This window comes from Oryzias latipes, chromosome 5 (assembly GCF_053564925.1).
Source record: "Oryzias latipes strain Hd-rR chromosome 5, Olatipes_Hd-rR_3.1".
Classification (NCBI taxonomy): Eukaryota; Metazoa; Chordata; class Actinopteri; order Beloniformes; family Adrianichthyidae; genus Oryzias; species Oryzias latipes.
Window position 1 is genome coordinate 14,804,900 of NC_136241.1, and position 21,038 is coordinate 14,825,937.

Genomic DNA, 21,038 nt, shown 5'->3' on the forward strand with positions numbered 1-21,038 from the left:
GTCTAAAGGGCTTGTTTGGCTATTAAAGATTTAGATTTGGATTTTTTTAGCTATATATTGTTCATTTTGAGGAAGACATTTTGGCTGAAATGTTAACACATTAGCTTTTGTTATTTGAAACTGCATTTTCAGTGTAACCAGCTTAAACTCTCCTTACTGACAACAGCTGTGTCTTACTTCCCTGTGCGATTTGTGCTGCGTGTAAACAGCAAAGACAGGAGCATCTTCCTTCCCATGCATTGCTCTGCATTTTGATTATAGAACAAACAATTCATATACATCACAAAACTACTACTACAGACGGGAACTATCCCAGAGTTTTTGTGAAATAGATTTCATAGCCTAAGCTACTAAAGCTGGTTTCATCAATCAGACATAGCCTACATATTGAACTCCTTTTAGTATTCCTAAAGGGTCTGAAAGAACTTTGCAAATAACTGAACCAAATCTCTTTTTCACAGGAGCTCTTTCTGAGGCGGTGCTGGAGTATTACGGACAGACAGGACTATTATGTACCAGCTTGTAGGAAAAAAATGCAGCTTCTTGCTTTGCCTAGGAATAAGCATAATTATAGTTTCATTTATCCATTTCAAAACTAGAATCCCAACTCAACTAAAGCACGTGCAGAGTTCTGACTGCAGAAACTTTTCCAATGAATGTAGGCCCATTCTGAACGGCCTAGAAACAGCTGTACAATGGTATCGGCGCGACTGCCAGGTACGTCTCTGATTCTGCATTTGTGTTTTTAATTTGTTAAATTAAATGCAAAGAAACATTTTTGATCCAATCTTTGATGTAACTACTAATACCCTGGAGATGAATGAACTCATGCTTTAGCCATAAGATTTCAGGATAACACACGCTGAATGCATTGGCAACAAGACCAATCCAATCCTTTTGCAGAAATGTAAACTAAAACACTGGTTTAAATTAGTTTAATTCCTCACTCTGGGGTCCTAAAACTACAGCTAGGTAAACCTTGTCTTGTTTACGTGGTAGACGACGTAAACTGACGGAGAGGGGTCAGCGGATGTTGAAGCGTATAGTGCAACAGAGCTCCAAACTTCGTGTGACCTTCAGATTAGTACAAGTACAGTACGCAGAGAGCTGAATGGAATGGGTTTCCATGGCCGAGCAGCTGCATCCAAGCCACATGTCACCAAGCGTCAGATGCAGTGGTGTAAAGCACGCCGCCACTGGACTCTAGAGCAGTGGAGACGCGTTCTCGGGAGTGATGAATCTGGATTAGAAGGTTGCCAGTAGAACGGTACATTTGGGACAGCATTGGTCCAAGTGTAAAATTTGTTGCAGGAGGAATTATTTTGGACAATTCCATGCTCCCAACATTGTGGGAACAGTTTGAAACAGGGTCTTCCAGCATGATTGTGCACCAGTGCACAAAGCAAGGTCAATAAAGACATGAATGACAGAGTCTGGTGTGGATTAACTTGACTGGTCTGCACAGAGTCCTGACCTGAACTGGGATAAATTAGAGTGGAGACTATAACTAGAGTGGAGACATCAGTGTGTGACCTCACCAATCCACTTCTAGAAGAATGGTCCAAAAGTCCTATAAACACAAACCTCAACCTTATGGACAGCCTTTCCAGAAGAGTTTAAGCTGTAGTCGCTGCAAAAGGTGGGCCGACATCATACTGAACTCTATGGGTTAGGAATGGGATGACACCTCAGTTTATATGCTAGTCAAGGCAGGTGAGCCAATAGTTTTGGTGATATTGAGTATGATGGAAGACAATCATCTTGTGGCTGGTATGTTTAAAATCCTAAAAGCAAATGTTGATTAGGCCTTAGTCACTACACCCTTATGGGTGGATACGGGCGATTGATCAATCACAGGAAAAATAAAAAGTGATGCTGTTTTAATGACATCGAGATTCCAATATTCTGTTTTTGTCAACAGGTGGAAAACTACATCCTAAAAGAAAATCTGCCGTGTTCAGAAGTAATCAGAGACTTGCACTTTATTACTAGACCCCTGAGTCAAGAAGAAGAGGCCTATCCCTTAGCTTTCATTATGACTATTCACAAAGATCTGGAGATGTTTGTGCGTACACTACGAGCTATTTACATGCCCCAAAATGTGTACTGCATTCATATTGATGCTCAAGCTCCATTAGAGTACAAGAAAATCGTGAGTGGGTTAGTCAGCTGTTTTGAAAATATATTCCTTTCCAGTCAAAAAGAAACAGTGACCTATGGGGGCTATTCTCGCCTGCAAGCTGACTTAAACTGCATGAAAGATCTAATCAGGTCGAACGTAGGCTGGAAGAAGGTTGTGAATTTGTGTGGACAGGATTTCCCCATTAAGAGCAACCTGGAACTTGTTCAGTACATGCAGAGCAAAGAGTGGAGGGACAAAAACCTTACACCTGGGGTCAAACAGCCAGCGCACATCAGATCCAGGACAGAATTCCAGCATCAGGAGATTGTAGGATCCCACGTCATTCAAAAAGGAGAGAAGAAGGAACCTCCACCAGATAATCTGCAAATTTATTTTGGAACAGCATACTATGCTTTAACAAGGGCGTTTGTAGACTTTGTTTTGAAAAGCCCGATAGCCCTCAACCTCTTGAAGTGGTCCAAAGACGCCTACAGTCCAGACGAGCATTACTGGGTGACACTTAATCATCTCAAAGGTAAGATTTGGACAATACAACATCCTACCACTGATTTTAAATTATTGTACCAAGCATGAATTGTAATATTTTTTATCTTCTTTATTTAACTAACTTTATATAATGATAAAATGATGAAACCCTAGAGGAGCATTTATGACGGATTGCATGACTCTTTGGCACAACCTGTCCTATGACTCAACACCATTCTAGGGACTAAATTCTAAATTCCCGGCATACTTGCATCAAATAAAGTATAATAGAAATGCCTGCACAATACCATAGAACATAGAATTTTGGGACTTCTGTAATCTTAACGAACTAAAAACATGAAATGATTTCATGCCATGTGTTGGACAAGTGACATTTATGAGGCAAGTGATTCAGATAAACCTTAGTGACATAATTATTAGAAATCTGTACTTTCTTTTTCGTAAAGAAGCTCCAGGCAGCCGTGTTGATGGCGGTTGGGAAGGAAACATCCGAGCAATAAAGTGGAGTGATCAAGAAGGAACAGCTCACCAAGGTTGCAAAGGTAAAGCATATAAGATCTCACAACAACTAGTTAATGAGTAACAACTGAATTATAAAGACTAGATTGTTTTAGAAATGTTTTACATGGTAGTAATATCCCATAACAACATTTTTCCAGTCCTTTATCTGTTTGACCGGAAATATTTCATGTGTACGTTTGTTTGAATTATGCAGGACTGTATTTTATAATCATGAAGTCCAATTATTTACAAAACTTGCATGCAACACAAACTTCCATCCATCCATATTTTTAACTCCCTTTTGGTGTAATGGGGTTGCCAAAGTCAGTTAACTGTTGGCCGAAGGCGGGGTACACCTCGGACAGGTTGCCAGTCTGTCGCAGTGCAACACTAACTTTTTCTATTTATTTAAGAGCAAACAGACAAATAAAAGCAAACAAAACCATTGTGCACAGATTTAAGTCATGAAACATAAAGCCTAAAGTCCAGGTTAACAGCTGTTTCTATTTTCAAGGACACTACGTTAGAGGGATCTGCGTTTACGGAATGGGGGACATCGAGTGGATCATCAACAACAACAACATGTTTGCCAATAAGTTTGAAAGTAATGCCTATCCTGAGGCCTTGGACTGTTTGGAACAGTGGCATAGGAGCAAAGTGCTCAACCAGGCAAAGATTCCAGTTCAACCATCGTGGGTTCTGGCGATAACAGAGAAATTAAGCACCAGCGATGACTTCAACAGCACTACAGTGACATGACATGTCTGCGAATATAAGCAAGTCATTACAGATCATTTGGCCACTCTCTAAAACATATAACATGTTTAAATAAGGCCTGCACAATTAATCACAAATTTATCATTATCACGATTTCAAGCTGTGCAATATCCATATCGCAAAAGTCAGCGAAAATCGCAATAAATGGTAAACCTTAAATGTGCTAAAACAAACCCTTTACAGCCCTTTACATTGTTGACCAATCAGATGGAGCTTTTATGCCATATGTGTCTTTATATTTAAACATTTATTGATGAAAATAAAACAACAGTTCAGATACAAATCTTAATTGTAATAAACTGTAACTTCAAGCTGAACGAGTCGAGCTCTGACATTTTTTCTGCAGGAGACATTTTAAACACGCTGGCTGCTACACTAACATAAATAAATACAAAACCCTGTTTTATTTTAGTGGCTTTGCAGCTCCTTCTGGGGTTTAATCTGAGAGAAACAGACCAGAATGGTTGAAAACGGCAGAATACCGTTCGAACAGAACCAATACAAAGTCCAAAGTCCATGTTTACCTCCAAGCACCGTCAATACGAGACAGAGATACCTGATTGGTTGTAATCTAGACCAATCAAGCGGCTGTTTGATGGAAGCTTTGTCACACTAAACTGAAGCTCATGTGAGAAAAATCAATGATTAATTTAAATACAAGTCAACATCACTTAAATTGCACTCCAAATCCCCCTCGCCTACATAGGAGGCAGGCCTCAAACATCAAAGGGATCCATCCGATTGGTCAACAACGTAAAGTGGTCCACCTGATTGGTCAAATGCATAAAGGGATATTTTTGATTCGTTCAATACTTCAAGCTGCCATAAGATCGTTTAAGCACATTTTAAGCAACCATCATTGCAATTTTTGCTATCTTTTGCGATATTCGTATTGCACAGCTTGATATCGCGATATCAATAAATCTGCGATTTACTGTGCAGGCCTAGTCAAAAGTATTAACAACACAATTAAGCAAAGTCTTCCTTGAGTTTCCCATTTATGGTACTTTGTCAAAGGCACTATCCCAGGAGCACTAATCTGAGCAGAGGTAGCCACATCACTCTCATCAGCCACCTTCGTCATCTCATCTAAGATAGGAAAGCTATCAAAATAGAGCAGCAAAGCAATACAAGCAGACCAACCAGAGTTGTTGTGTTCTGTGTTGATATAATATTGTTTAAGACAAATTTCTGGGGCAAAACTGGGGCAAAGGCCTCTGTCCACACTGATGTTATTCAATGCTTTAGTCTTCACTTTTAGAGTCAAATGAGTTCTGGGAACCTGTTCCACCTACATCAATGAGATGTGGGAATGTACATATGCATTACAAATGCATCTGCTCACTTATGAATAAACAACACACAGCCAAAGACTTAATCACAGCTGCCCTCACAGGGGAATATGGACTGTCTGCAGTTAAAATGAGCAAACATATATGACATACGCATAATATCAAATGCATGGACCACTCTGTGAGCATGTAGAGCCAAAATGTTCATGCACTTTTTTGTTCCAATTTTTATGACGTCCCTTAAGGTGGCACCACAAGCCTCAAAGTAACTACGAGAAACACCTGAGCTTCCAATAAGACTTCCAAGAAAATAAGTCACCGCTCCTCTCTACAATCCTCCTACAACGAATCTGGACAACCCAAAAATCTGTGGGACCCCGTACGGGTCAACCCTTCCATACGGGTGCATGTGACGCTCCATGTGAGTGGTAACGTACCAGGCAGCTGTGGTCAGACGCCACATTCTGGTTGACAATTAAATTTTAGCAATCCATAAACATTATTTTCTGTGGTAAAGATGGAAAATTTGGATCGGGCTGGGCCTTGGAATAAATGGATTCCCATTACATCTTTTCCTCCTCAGACTTTTTCTTTAAGCTGCAGTTCTTCGTTTTTGTTCAGGGTTATATTGGTGGGTCTGGGTGGGTGAAGAGAGGAATCTGGTGAGGGAGGGGTGCTAATTTTGTGTGAGTGACCTGTGTGTTTTTTTTAAACTATTTTTCATATTTTATGGCTATTTTATTTCCTTTTATGTAAAGCGCTTTGTATTTTTAATCAGTATGAAAGACGCTATACAAATAAATAAAGTTTGAGTTTAAGTTTGAAAAGGAGAAGAGACAGGATCCATGAAACTGTCTTAAAGACCCACTTCAAGGAAAATGGTATTTTTGGTGTTTTTAACATTTTTCTTATAAATGGAGGAGGTAATAAAAAAATTTGGCTTCAAATTACAATTCTGTGCATTTTTTTATCATGGTGAATCAGAAGCAGACAAAAAATAATACTGAACAAAAACTTATAGATGAGACAGAGAAATTACAGTGAGCCACAAGCTCCCTGCTCAGCTCCATTCTGATGCATCCGCGTCCAGACAACTAGATCTATGTACATCTTCATTTTCCTCGTCTGAGCTGGTATAGGCTCTAAAGTGTACGGCTGGATTGCTCCAGTATGGTCATCATTTTTGTTGCACCAATGATGTTAGGTTGGGGTTGTGAGGGACTGACTGTAAGCTAGTAAGAGAGAGAGTATAAACAGATGGATCATGGGAAGGAGGTGGGCTTAAACAGTGCCAACAGTCCCATCCACAACTCAAGACACGAATTTCTAATGAACTGCTGCTGCTCTACAAAAACTATTTCATAAGAAATGACACAGGTTTTTGATTTAGGTGAAACACTGCATATTCAAAACTAAAAGACCACTGGGAACGCCTTTAAAATAGATCAAAGATGATCAGAGTGGGACTTTAAAATATTTAAGTGACATTAACCCCAAAGCCAGCTGAGTACATCCCAATGATTTTAATCTAGTACTATAAACAACTATTAAAAGCAACTACATACACATTCTTATCAGTCTTTACTTGTTTTTATTACAAATCTAAAGATCAAAGGTAAAACTGGAATCTTTGACCAGTCTAACCACAGCAGGGAGGACTGGAAAATACCTTTCTATGATGAATTTGGGTGGAAATTCTAGAGTCCAGCCAACAACAATTAATATTATATATAAAGATCACAAACTTTGAAGCTTGTATAGCCAGCAGTAAGACATCTAAATATAAAGTCAATGCTAGCAAAAGTCTCTCTGGTTTTAGGTTCTATGTAAAACACAATAAAAATGTAAAAAAAAAAAACACTACAGGGTTTATCTGCAACATCTTTTAATAAAAGGGACATTTAACCCTTGTGCTATCCTAGGCACTTTATCGCTGGGAGTTGGGTCATCTAGACCCACTAGACAGTGCGCTAAACCGTTTTTCTTTAAAGATTTGTGATCTTCACTGGTGTCCATGGATTACATGAAATCTTTCCACCTTTATCCACCTTGTCATGGTAGGGAGAACATGTCAATGTAAGGGTGGGGTCATTTAAGATAGCACAAGGGTTAATCATCTACTGCCTAAAACCTTAAAATAGCCTGTGCATGGGGAATCACAACCACAGCCTTGATGCTGCTTATAACAGAGGAGAGCCCAAAATAATCTGTAGCTTCTTCTCATTTCAGAATAAACTAGAAGGAAAACAGAGATAAGCCAAGCTAGAGACAGTAAAACCTAAGTAATACCACAGAACTGAGCATATAGGTGATTACAATCTGATGTTTATATTGAAGTAGTGCTTCCCACAGAATAACACAATCATTTTTAAGGACACAGTGGCCCTATCATCTCAAGTTTACTTTCCTCAGCCTCGTCGAACCTGTTTGGACAAACAGTTCAACAGTTTGGAGTAACAATAGAAACCTTTTTTTCAAGTCTTTACTGGTTTATCTTTGATGTTTAAAATATATCTGTAGTTGCTTAACAATAAAGTTTATAATGTTAAGTTTTCCAAATGTACTAGATATCTTAGGAAAATTTAAAAAAACTGCCATGTTTAGGTATTTTTATTCTATGGGAAAAATAAAACACACTTTGGGATACTGTTTTAGACAATTAATGGGATTTTTCTGAAATCCACTTGGGCATCGGGTATTGTGTCACATTTTTTTTTAAATAAAAACATAAAGGAGGCCAAATGCACTACAATAGAAGCCTAGCATGATTCTTTGAAATTGGACATACCGGTAGTTACTAAGAAATACCCCAGAGGAAGGAGCTTTGTAGAAGGACTTACCTTGTGACAGATTTCTTTTCTTTTTTTTTTTTTTTTTTTTAACTTGTCCTGTCCAACAGCTAGGCAGGCAGATGAGAGCTGAGGGCCTCTTGTGTTGGACATATTTTACTTTAACAAGAGGGGTTATTAATCGTCAGACAAACAAAAGGTGTGACTGAACAAACCCCTTTTGTAATTGAGGCCAAACTTTATTAATTTCAACCATGATTGAAAATCTTTGGTGTTGGACCGGACGGAAAAGGAAAGAAGGGAAGAAGAGGGAGGGATGTCAGAGGGGGGGGGGGGGTGATAGTGAGAGGGGGGGTAAGACCATGAAGCAGCATAGAGCAGACAGGTTTACTGGTTGTTTATCGTTACGGTACAGTTCAAATGTAGTACAAAAAGGGCGGGGCCTGTTCACACACACTCAAATATTATCAACACACCTGCCACCTGCAAGAAATGTTCGCATGTCAACATGTACACAAAACAGATAGTGTTCACACACGCATACTTATGCCTTTACCTCGTACCCCAGGTACGAGCCAGGACCCGCCAAGGGAGACCCGCTCCGCACTCCAGGCAGCCACCCACCCGGCCCACGGTTGGTCCAGGGAGGAGCAAGGCAGGGGCCCGCCGCCCCCGCCCAGGAGGGGGGAACCCCGGGGAAAAAAGGGTGGCCCACAAGGGGTGTTATAAATATGGCCCGACCAGGCTCGGCCATGTTGGAAGTTTGGCGGGGCCCAGCGCTCAGGGGCAAGGACCAGGACCCACCCCCCAGGGACACGAACACCCCCGGCTCAGGTGTAATATGAACCCCCCCACCGTGCGGACAGAGCACCGCCGGGCCCAGGGAGCAGGCACCCAAGGGACACGGCCGCCATCGCCAAGGGGCCCGCACCCCCCACCAGGGAAGGGGTAGGGGACAGATGGACCCAGGTCCCCCCCTTCCTTGCAAAATGTGTGTGCGTGTATGTGTGTTTGAGAGGGTGTGTGTGTGCATGTGTGTGTGTTTATGTTGGAATGTATATATTGAAGGGGGAGGGGTGTGTGTACTAAGGGGGGTGCAGTTAAAATTGGCGGGTAGGGCACTAAGGGGACATCTCCTGATTACTCACAGTGATGTCCCCCCACCCTCCCCACCAAGGGGCCCTAAATGTCTAAGGTGCGGTTAAAATTGGCGGGTAGGGTGCCAGGAGGACATCTGCTGCTTGCTTGCAGTGATGTCCAAGCACCCCCCCTACCAAGGACCCTACATGTCTAAGGTGCAAATAAAACCGAAAGAGGGGGGGCCCACTCCATACGGCAACCATAGGAGGGGGGCCACTGCCAAGTAACCCCCCCCCCAAGGCGCATCGCAGGCTAGACCCCCCACCCCCTCACCCTAATATGAGGTTATATGAGGAAGGGGGTAAGTTGGGGACAGCTGGTCGACTGTGCCCCGGTAAGATATAATTTTATCTTAAATACTTGTGCATGTATTTGTAAAAGAAGTTAACAAAACAAAAAAAAAGTCAAAAGCATTATTTACTTTAATGAATTAATTTTGGATTATATACGGTATTTCTGATCTTTTACACAAGGTAACTATTACGTTTATTTAGAAAAATAGACTTTAATATCCTACAAGTGTGGTGCTATAATTGAGTACAAAACACCAGAAGTTCAATTGAATGTATTTGTGAAGCTAAAATTGGTTCTAAACCAACATATTAAATGTTTCTTTTTTAACCAAACCAAAGATGACATTTCAAATCTACTGTAATAAGCAAAGAAACATTCTCACACTTCATCAGGGGATGTGGGGAATGTCAAATGTCAAATTGATATTAATAATGAACATCAAATTTAAGATTTAGACACATTTCCATCTGCAGTACGCTGGCAGGTTGATCTTATTATTGAAGAAATAAAAGTGACTTTAGGAAGAAACTTAGAAAATTAGAGGTAAAAGACAAAATACCAATAGAAGTAAAGTATAAAACTAAAAAAATATTGTAACGACCCAGGGTTTGGACAGAGCTGCAGGTGGCTGGCGCCCCCCTCTTTCTGTCAGTTGCTAGACCACAGTGTGTGTCAATCAGCGGTGGGCTGGTGACTGGTGGGAGAGAGGGGGCGGGGTCTACCTGTGGGTGTGTGGGTGATCGGTGAACGCGCTCGCTTAAGTTAGTTAGTAGAAGCTGGCTGTGCCTGTTGGTCAAGCTGTACCCGTTCTGAGATACAGAAATAAAAATAAAGAGCTGTTTGACAACCGGCCGCCTAAGGAGCTTCCTTGCAATCACTACACTGGTGTCAGAAGTGATTTCGGACGCGGGGCGGCGTACTGACGGTCGGACTGGTTCATGCCGGCGCTCGGATTAGCTGTACTAGCTGGAGCTAGCTTGGAAGCATGGCCGTGCAGCGAAAGACTAAAGTAAAAGAAGAGGTGAGCGGAGAAACGGGGGAAGACGGCGCATGCGGCTGGTCGGATGACGCAGTTAAGGAGTTCGCTAGAGCTACATGTGAAGCTAGAGACCGCGTGAGGGAGGCCGCAGTGAGAATGGCTGACGCAGCGGGACTAACTCCATCGGCACGCGCCACTTCTATCCGCTCCGGAATCGGTGGCCATGATGCAGCCTTGAGCGGGAACGTCGGCTCTAGAACGCCAGTTGTTGTCTCAACCACCAAGATCCCCAGGTACACCGGTAGGTCAGATTGGGAAGCGTTTCTGGCGCAATTTGAGCTGTTGGCGGAAGCTGAAGGATGAACTGTTGAAAAAAAGGCTTTAAACCTGGCACTTTCCCTCACCGATGATGCGTTGTCCTGTCTTTTGCTGCTGAACCCGGCTGACAGACGTGATTATGGAGCACTAGTGGGTACTCTACAGCGACGTTTTGGACAGTGCTTACAACCTGAACTCCTGCGCAATGAACTGAGTAACCGGGTCAGGAAGTCTGGTGAGCCACTAAGGTTGTTGGCCAACGATGTGGAAAACCTGACCCGGCGGGCCTATGCACACATGTCCCCTGGCGTACAGAGCGAGTTGGCGCGGGACCAGTTCATTAGAGCTCTCACACCCTCAGAGCTGCGCATTCAGGTGCAGCTGCTGCACCCTCAGACCCTGCAGGCAGCCCTGGGGATGGCAGTGGAGAGGGAGAATGTGTGGGGTGTGTCGGTTTCTGGGGGGCCCGGTTCTTATGGAGACCGCCCTGCCAGGGGAGCTGCAGTAGAGAGTCATACAGTGGAGAAGCCGGCCTGGGTGAGTGATATGACTGAACTGTTGAGAGCTGTATCATTACAGACAGCCCGCCGACCTCACCCAGGTCCCAAGGCCTGCTGGGGATGTGGTCAGCCTGGACATTTGGTCAGAGAGTGTCCCAACTCAAACAGACGGCAGGGAAACGACTCGGGGTCTGCATAAAGGGGGATATGCAGACCCAGACCTCTGCTTTGCATGTGCCACCCCAGCTAATTCTCTCGCTACCACCAGGAGGCGCCCAACATTACAGCCGGGGAGGCATGGCGCAGCCTTCCCCAGAAGCAGACGCGACCACTCACTGGGAGCCAATCATCGCGGTGGGACGTGCCGGCTCTGGAGACTCTTGCTACGTTCCTGTTAGAGTTGAAGGGGTTCCCTGTTCGGCGCTAGTGGATACAGGGTCAACAGTCACTGTGGTGAGACATGACGTGGTTCCAGAGGGAACCGTGCTGGAGCCCACTTTGGTACGTCTACGCACTGTCACAGGTGAGCTGGCCCCAATGAAAGGCAAAGGTGTGCTCTCTTGGACTGTTGGGGGGAGAACACTTCGCCACACCGCTTGGATAGCGGCAGTGCAGGACCCGTGTATTCTGGGCCTGGATTTTTTAAGGGCTGCAGGCTGTCAGTTAGATCTATTAAGAGGGACTGTGAACTTCTTCGCGGGGTCGGTTTTCACCTTGTTTCCTAGGTGTCGTGAAGGACACCCAGAGCGGCTAACAGCTAGGGCCGCAGACACAGTTGGTGTCACCCCCTTCCAAGAGTCACCTTCTGGGAGGGACGGCGGTTGTGCCACTTCAAGCAGACATTTTTGCTCATCAACCTCCCCCGCTGGAGCGCAAATGGAGAGAGAGGGAGCGGTGGGGGTGATACGAGAAATATGGGAGAAAAACTGCAAGGGTCTTGAACCACAACAACGGGACCAGTTGTGGGAACTGCTAGTGGAGTTTCAGGACTGTTTTGCCATGAGTGATGAAGAGGTGGGGAGGACGGAGCTGGTGCAACATGAGATTGACACGGGTGATGCACGGCCTATTAGGTGCCGCCCGCGTCGACTCCCACTGGCTCGACAGCAGGCATGTGATGAGGCTGTGACCAAAATGCTGCAGGCAGACATAATCGAACCTTCAGACAGTCCATGGGCGGCAGCTGTGGTCATGGTCCCAAAGAAGGTGTCAGGTTGGCGTCTCTGCTCTGACTACAGGCCGCTGAACTCTGTGACAAAGAAAGACTCGTACCCGCTTCCGCGCATTGATGAGTCGCTAGATCTGGTTTCAGGGTCCTCCTGGTTTTCCTCCTTAGACCTCCGCAGTGGGTATTACCAAGTGCCTCTTGCCCCAGAGGCTACACCCAAAACAGCGTTTTGTACTGGACGAGGCTTGTGGAAGTTCAAGGTCCTTTGTTTTGGACTCTGTAATGCCCCAGCTACTTTTGCCAGACTGATGGACAAAGTTCTGGCCGGTGTACCCCGCCAACAATGTCTGGTCTATCTGGATGACATACTTGTGCATGGCAGCTCCTTTGAGGCAACCTTCGGTTCCTTGCGGCTGGTGCTGACAAGAATCAGGATGGCTGGCCTGAAGTAACATCCAGACAAGTGTCACTTCATGCAGCGGGAGGTGTTCTTTCTGGGACATAAGGTGGGAGGAGAGGGGATTGGCACTATGAAGGAAAAGGTGCAGGCTGTAACTGACTGACCCACTCCAACCACTCAGAAACAACTGAAGAGTTTTTTAGGCCTGGCGTCATACTACCGTAGGTTCGTACGGGGTTTTGCATGCACAGCCGCTCCTTTGTTTCAGCTCATGCAAAAGGACAGAGACTATGTATGGACCGAGGCATGCCAGGAGGCTTTCAGTTGCCTACAGCGTGCATTGAGTGAAGCTCCAGTGTTGGCTCCGGCTGATCCCTCTTTACCCTTCATCTTAGACACAGATGCTAGCAGTATTGGAGTGGGAGGCGTGTTGTCCCAGGCGGGGCCAGAAGGGGAGCGGGTGGTTGCTTATTTCAGCCGGGCGTTTAACAAGCACGAAAAGCGGTATTGCGTCACCCGCAGAGAACTGCTAGCAGTTGTGCTGTCAATCAGGCATTTTAAATACTACCTGTGTGGATTAAGATTCACAGTGAGGACTGATCACTCTGCCCTGCAGTGGCTCATGACGTTCAAGGAGCCTGAAGGGCAAGTAGCCAGGTGGATCGAAGATATCCAAGCTTTTGACTTTAAAGTGGAGCATAGGGCTGGGGCACGCCACGCTAATGCAGATGCTCTCTCTCGCCGTCCATGTGCAGCGGATACTTGCCGGTTTTGTGAGAAGAGGGAGGCCAGAGAAAAGGAGCTACAGTTGGAAGGGATGGGGGCCACAGAGCAGCCAGTAGTCGAGTGGACTTGCCGGGGGCTGCAGACTGTAGACATGGCAGAGTGGAAACGGCAACAGGAGCAGGATGTGGACCTACAGCCTGTGCTGCAGTGGGTTGTCGCACAGCGGCGGCCACCGTGGGAGAAAGTGGCAGCACTATCCACTGCAAGCAAGGGGTTTTGGTCTAAGTTTGAGGCTCTGCGGTTAGAACAGGGTGTCCTACAGCGTGCATGGGTGGCGCCTGCAACGGGTGAGAAGAAGTGGCAGATCGTGGTCCCAAAGGGCCTTAAATTGGAGGTGCTGCGGGCCATGCATGGAGTGGCGGGGTCTGGACATTTTGGAGTTGCAAAAACTCTTCGCCGACTCCGTCAGGGTTTCTATTGGGGCAGATGTAGGAGGGACGTGGAGGACTTTTGCCGTCAGTGCGACCCCTGCATAGCCCGCAAGGGTCCTTCAGGCCAGTCACATGCTCCTCTCCAACCATTTCAGGTGGGAGGGCCAATGGAGAGGGTGGCTGTTGACATCGTGGGCCCGTTGCCGCGCTCTTCTAGAGGTAACCGTTATATTCTTTCTGCTATAGATTATTTTACTCGGTGGCCAGAGGCGTACGCATTGCCTGACCAGGAGGCAGAAACGGTGGTGGATGCCCTTCTGGGGGGCATGATCAGCCGTTTTGGGGTTCCGGAGACCATACACTCCGACCAGGGCCGGAACTTTGAGTCTCGGGTGTTTGCCCTCATGTGCGATCGCCTGGGTGCCCACAAGACTCGCACCACCCCCTTGCGACCGCAGAGTGATGGATTGGTGGAAAGATTTCACCGCACCTTGGGGCAGCAACTGGCTATCATCACATTAAAGCACCAAAAGGACTGGGATGACCACCTTCCCCTGGTGCTAATGGCATGTCGGTCAGCTGTGCAGGAATCCACATCCTGTACACCTGCTCTTCTCATGTTGGGAAGAGAGCTCCGTACACCGGCCATGATGGCTTTTGGCCGGCCACCCGACTCTGACGACACGAGTCTGGGGCATAAGTATGCTCGGAAACTTCAGGAGCGTCTGGACTCTGCGCATACTTTTGCTCGGGAACAGCAGAGAAGTGCCGGACAGAGACAAAAGCGCCACTATGATGTGAAAGCTAAAGGAAGACATTTCGTAGTTGACGAGCCAGTGTGGGTTTACAGCCCCCAACGCAAAAAGGGACGATGTCCAAAGCTGGACAGCCAGTGGATTGGGCCATGCAGGGTCCTAGAGAGGCTAGGGGAAGTCGTTTACAGGGTGCAGTTTCCACACAGGGGGAGAAAGGTGATTCTCCACAGAGACAGACTGGCTCCCTATCGGGGTATCTCTGCTGCGCCTACACAGACAACGCCAGCTGTCCCATCCTTGCTGGTTTCTACACCAAGTCCCTTTTCTGCCCCTCCAGCTTCTCCAGATCCACTTCCAGCGGCGGCAACACCAACCCTCTTAACCCCGTTGCCTCCGCGGGGTAGGCCGCAGCGTCAGAGGAAAGTTCCAAGCCGATTCAGAGACTTTGTTGCTTCCTTTTAGCAGGGAAAGTTGTTAATGGTGGGACAGTTTGTTTTAGAGGGCAAGAATGCGCCCTGGTCCCTCCGGAAGGTCAGGTGGTCTACCCAAACCTTCTTTAAAAAAAAAAATTAAAAAAAAGAAGAGGAAAACTGTGTTGATGATGATGGTTCTATGGTTCTGTCCTGTTTTTCTTTACACGTTCTTGGTGTGTAAAGTTGTGGGTCAGGTAATGTGTGTCCCTCGTGGGCAAGGGACTTGGTGGGGCAGGGGTAGTGTAACGACCCAGGGTTTGGACAGAGCTGCAGGTGGCTGGCGCCCCCCTCTTTCTGTCAGTTGCTAGACCACAGTGTGTGTCAATCAGCGGTGGGCTGGTGACTGGTGGTAGAGAGGGGGCGGGGTCTACCTGTGGGTGTGTGGGTGTTCGATGAACGCGCTCGCTGAAGTTAGTTAGTAGAAGCTGGCTGTGCCTGTTGGTCATGCTGTACCCATTCTGAGATACAGAAATAAAAATAAAGAGCTATTTGACAACCGGCCGCCTAAGGAGCTTCCTTGCAATCACTACAATATATAATATTTTAAAATCAGTTTCTGTTTAGTAATACCATTTCATGACTCATTTTATAGCAGGATTCGACAGGTCTAAGAACAGATGAGTAGGCAAATGACCAAATACTAGCGACACAGTGATTTATGGGATAGAATCATTCATTCTATGTAGATTTACCTGCCAAGCTCGCAAGACATAATCCAGGTGTGAAAACAGCGTGAGTTTCGTGTCGATCATCTGTTCTTCGGCTGCACCGCGCGGTAAAAGTTGTGAGGTGAAAGCTAAAAGGTCCACCTGGCCGACTGAGTTTCCACGGTTGAAGGAAAATAGTATTTGTCAGGAAATCTTGTCCCCCTTTTCCTCTCCACGCGCCTGGCTGTGCTGTGAAAGTGGGCGAAGTTGCTGCATAAGAAACTTGACTCCTTCTTTTGGACAAAGCTACGGAGCCCGTGTCCTGACATTAAGATATAAAAATATATCTTGTTCCCACAGATTAATATCTTGTTCCCACAGATTAATATCTCGTTCGCACGAAATACTATTCCGTTCCCACAAGATAGTATTCCGTTCCCACAAGATACTATTCCGTTCCCATAAGATACTATTGCGTTCCCTCAAAATACTATTCCGTTCCCTCAAAATGATTAACTCGTGCGAACGCATAATTATGTCGTTCGAACGCAATAATTAATCCGTTCGAACGCAATAATTATTCACGTCATAAGTCATTCACGCGGATATGCTCTCTCTCTGTACGCCGGCAAAAGCCGCTTTCAGTGGTAACTTCCGTGTCTCTGTGACCCATATTCGTTCAAAAAAGGAACATGAAAAACAAAAATGATCACTTTATTACTGTCTCAATGAATATAAGAAAAATATCAAAAGATTTATGATAACTACTAGGCTGCTTTGTCAGACGATAGCTCATGCTAGGCTACTACTAGCGCCGCCGCAGAGCTCTTTGATGTATGCCGGCATTTGGGCAACTGGCTGGTCGGTTGACAGACAGCTGATATTGTAGTTTAGGGTCGAATAGGAATAATAATATTCAGGACTTGTATTTAATTAACTTTAGCAGTCAGCCGCTTTACATTCAAAGGCTATTAGGCTACATGCTAACTGACTAGCCGATTATATCCTGTTATTGATTTACGTCATAGATTTACAGCACATAACTTCACATTTCTGTATGTGTGTGTCTCATTACATTGCATTGAAGACACGGAGGATGTTTAGAGATCAGATTTATTTATTTTAAAAAGCACAAAAGCATCCATCGGATTCACGTTCATTCACATGATGATGATCTGGTACGCCCTCAGTCATCTTGCTGCAAAAGCCGCTTCCTGCCGCTACATCCGTGTCTCTGTGAGCATTCAATAGGGGTAAAAATAAAAGCAAGAATGGTCGATCTGTTATTGTCTCGATGAAAATCTGGAAAATATCATATTAAGCTGGCTGCTTCGCCTAAAGCACTTACTTTTAGCTCGTAGCATAACAACAATAGCAGTACGTCACGTTACCCAGAATGCTTTGCTGCCAATCATTGGTCTTGTTGTTACACCTTGGTTACAGGGACACGGTGATTGGTCAGATGCATTTTGGGAAATGGCCTCCGTTCTTGCGCACGTAATGTGGACCCGCAACGTGGAGAGGTACATGTGAAAGCAAAGCTCTACAGTAAGTAATGGCATCCTTTGCTCATTGACTGTATAGGCTAAATGTATGGTGTATAGGCAACAATTTGAGATTCACTCACATTTTAAGTGATAGTCCAAAACTTCCTCAGGAAGTACCTGTTACCTGGGAGACGGAAAAAAATAAAAGAAGAGGAGGAAAGACTCAACAAAGACAGAGATATTTCAAGTAAATATGATTTAACAGTCAATCATATCGTTGCTGTTGCAGAACTAATGCTAGCATCGTTAGCTTAACGTCAATTAGCTAGCGCGAGTGCTCGAAGCTTTAACTTAAACTTCAACGTCTGTATTCTGGTCATGTTAAGTGATCCTTGTTGTTATGGAAAAGTTTTGTAACAATGCCTACCTTACATTCCCCCAGACTAGGTGTTATGCTAATTGATTTAAGTGCTTTTCTTATGTTGTCCCACCTTGGCTTGTTGTAACAGTCAATCAAAATCGTGTACATCGTTATGTCATAATGTCATCATAAAATTCACACATGCTATATTTTACTGTTATTGCATTCCTTATTGCAATTACTGTAATGACGGCATCATTGAAATTACATATGAATGACTAATATAATTTGCAAATTAGAGAAACTTCATTGAATTTTATACAGTCTAGTCAACATAGCACATGCATCTCCATGTTATTTTTAAATGTATACTATTTCATTTAATTTGATTCTGAGACCATTATGTCTTATAAATTGTGTTTCACATAATCCTCTTCTGTCCTCAGATGCGCTCCTGTGATTTCTCAGTCCTTCCTCTCCAATTCCTTGTCGCCTACACATCAGCATCACATCTCAGCATTGTTGCTGTAGCATCAAACGCTGCTCCTCCAATAGACCTAGCTTACTGGCTTATTTCATGTGCCATGTATTTACAGGAACTTTTTATTTTAATGTTACCTATTTTGAGATTGTTTCTGTGTTTTCATTATAATTTGAATGTTTTTTTTCTTCTTAAAACTCCAGAAGAATTGCATATTTCCAAATGTTAAAATATTAATGAATTAACATTTTTACCAAAACATATAATAAATCATAGCAAAAAACTATTTCCTTGATATCTCATAAGTATTACATACTTGCTGGCCCACCTTCCCTCAAGTGGCTTCTTTTGGTTCAACCTTAACTCAGAGAGAAAATTTGAACGGGACAAGAACAGCTACACTGGAATAGTAATACAAAAATGAATACTGTAAAACTGAACCTCGAATTGAGCTTTGACACTTTAAAGAACCATTAAAAATAATTACCAGTATTTACATTTTATTATTTAACTTGATTAGTATTTATTCATCAAATTATCTTATAAATCTCTTTTAAAAGCTACTTTTATAAGTATTCATTGTGTGTGGGGTCAGGTGTTGTATTTGTTAACGGAGGGGAGTGGGAAAGGTGAACGGTGGATTGGGTTCTTATTGTAATATTGTGTTGTTTTTTTGTATGAATGTTTTAGCGTTTCTAGTTGCGCATGGTATGACAAGTTTTTTTTTCAACAAAAAAAATAAATATATATAGGTTGATTTGATCACACTTCAAAGACTAATATTATGCCAGTTTGTGGCATATAAGGTTGAAAGCTACATTGTTAGACCTTGAGTCTGGCACATTGACTTTTCATCAAAGTCTGAAATGTTATCTCAGGCAATACACTATGAAAAAAAGCTAAATGCATACAAAAGTAATATTTGGAGAGGTACGTTCATGTGCTATGTTTCAAGCCTGCTATTCATTTGAATGTTCTTTGTAGAAATCAATCCAAAATGGAGACACAGCTGCGGGAATTCCTGATCGAGCGCAACATAGCTGAGGAACTGATTAAGAAACTTGAAGATGAAAACGTAAGTTACTATTTTATGTATTTGTGAAATCAAGCTCTTATATTGACCTACCGGTACACTGCTTTAAATATGGCACAAAATGTGTTAGAAGGAAATCATTTTCCAAGTACTATAGGTTTTTTCCCACCAACACTGTAGCCTTTTTTTGAGCCGGGAATCAATTTAATAAAAAAACAAAAGGACAAATTAGCTGGATATCTGAAAATTTAATTGCGATGATTTGCTATAACAAAAATATATAACAACAACTCAATTCAACTCAGTCATGTAAACATAATAACCCAAACAATCATTTAAATGAGTTACACCAACACATTTCATAAATTAGGAGGCTTTATCATATCGCATCTAGATTGCACTCCAAACAAAAAATTATTCTAAGTTTTGTAAGTATGAGCTAACCATGATGGTTGTGACTTTCCAGAATATTTTGCAAAAGCTTAAACTAACATATACCATCACAATATAACTCAATGCAATAACCATTGATGTGATGCACACCAGTCTCAATAACCCAGATAAACCATGTGACTCTTTGATTTCTGCAACTACCCCTGGTTGCGGCCTGGTGAATGCTTAACGTCGTGGAATACTCGATCACTGCGGAATGCTAACCCCGCCCACGTTGAGCTCGTCTTTTTCTTCGCATTTTTAAAGTTTCCATGTGCTATGTTAGGGAGTTAATAAAATTAAGACTCAAAAGCGCTACTTTTTTGCTTGGCCTCACGGATTCTGAGGAAGTATGTGTGTCCGACTTTTATCCTTGAATGCACTTAAAATGCATGCAGGCAATGGAGCAATGTGCATCTTGGCTGCATGTGTTGCGTGCGACCAATGTGAATTTCCATTGGTGTTTGTGTTTGATCGCATGTACATAAATGCAATTAACCGCCTTTAGGAATATTTTTTTTTTTTGTAATTGTTGTGTATTTCAGCTCAGTTCACACACAACTCAAGGAGTGCACAGTCTCTGTTGGCTCTCCAGCAACGGTTGTCTCTCTTGCTGCTCGGGAATATCTTTAATTTACAAACATCCTTGATTTCAGTGCAAAATGCTTCACAGTCGCTTCTAATAAAAAAATTAAAAAAACAAAAGTTTCCCTCAGTTCCATGACTCTTGTAACTCATGAGGGAACCATTTTGGAGCTCTTTCAGAATTTCCCTTCTGTTCCCTTTTATTACCTTCATACCATCAGGCAGGGAATATCTTCCTTGAAACGACAGAAAAAAACGCACATTACATTTAAAAATACGAAATTGTTTTGGAAAAGCAAGCAATAATCACAATAAAAGTTTTCTTTTCATTAATTTTTTGTTTTTACGTTGCTGCGTTCCTCCATTTTGAAAAGATCCCTGTCGCTGCACATGGAAACGAAGAAGACCACAACTGCGCTGATGGAGACTCACATGCAGGAGCTCAGTGTGGGCGAGGTCGGCGTTCCGCGTGGTGATGTGGGCGGGGTTGGCATTCTGCATTGTTCCAGCATTCCGCGATGTTGAGCTTTCCCCAGGCCGCAGCCAGGGCTTACTCGACTTCTGAGCTACGGAGCTTATAAGTTGGAATGACATCACTCTTCGCTCAAGTCACATGAGCAAAGGAATGCTGGGTAATATAATCACATAGAGAAATGGGGAAAATTTTGGAAATTACTAATGCTCTACTCTAATTTAAAAACCATCACACACTTTAGATAAATTAGAGATTAGGAAAAGGACTCATATTAACAAGTTTAGATCAGATTTCACCAAATGTGTTATTTTATGTTTGCATGACATTTTATTGTGTATTATTGCCTTGTTTGTGTTTAAGTTGTA

General features: G+C 43.6%; 1 protein-coding gene and 1 long non-coding RNA gene across 2 annotated transcripts in view; one reads left to right on the forward strand and one right to left on the reverse strand.

The window, feature by feature from the left end:
* The window catches only part of LOC144992153 (uncharacterized), a 94,644-nt gene that overhangs the window by 3,609 nt on the left and 69,997 nt on the right, over positions 1-21,038 (reverse strand). The window lies entirely within an intron of this gene.
* On the forward strand, positions 392-5,767 carry LOC144992147 (N-acetyllactosaminide beta-1,6-N-acetylglucosaminyl-transferase-like). The gene is made up of 4 exons (XM_078947174.1): positions 392-717; positions 1,922-2,657; positions 3,076-3,171; positions 3,645-5,767. Exons 1-4 carry the CDS (start codon positions 511-513, stop codon positions 3,887-3,889), a joined length of 1,284 nt encoding a protein of 427 aa, XP_078803300.1. The 5' UTR covers positions 392-510; the 3' UTR covers positions 3,890-5,767.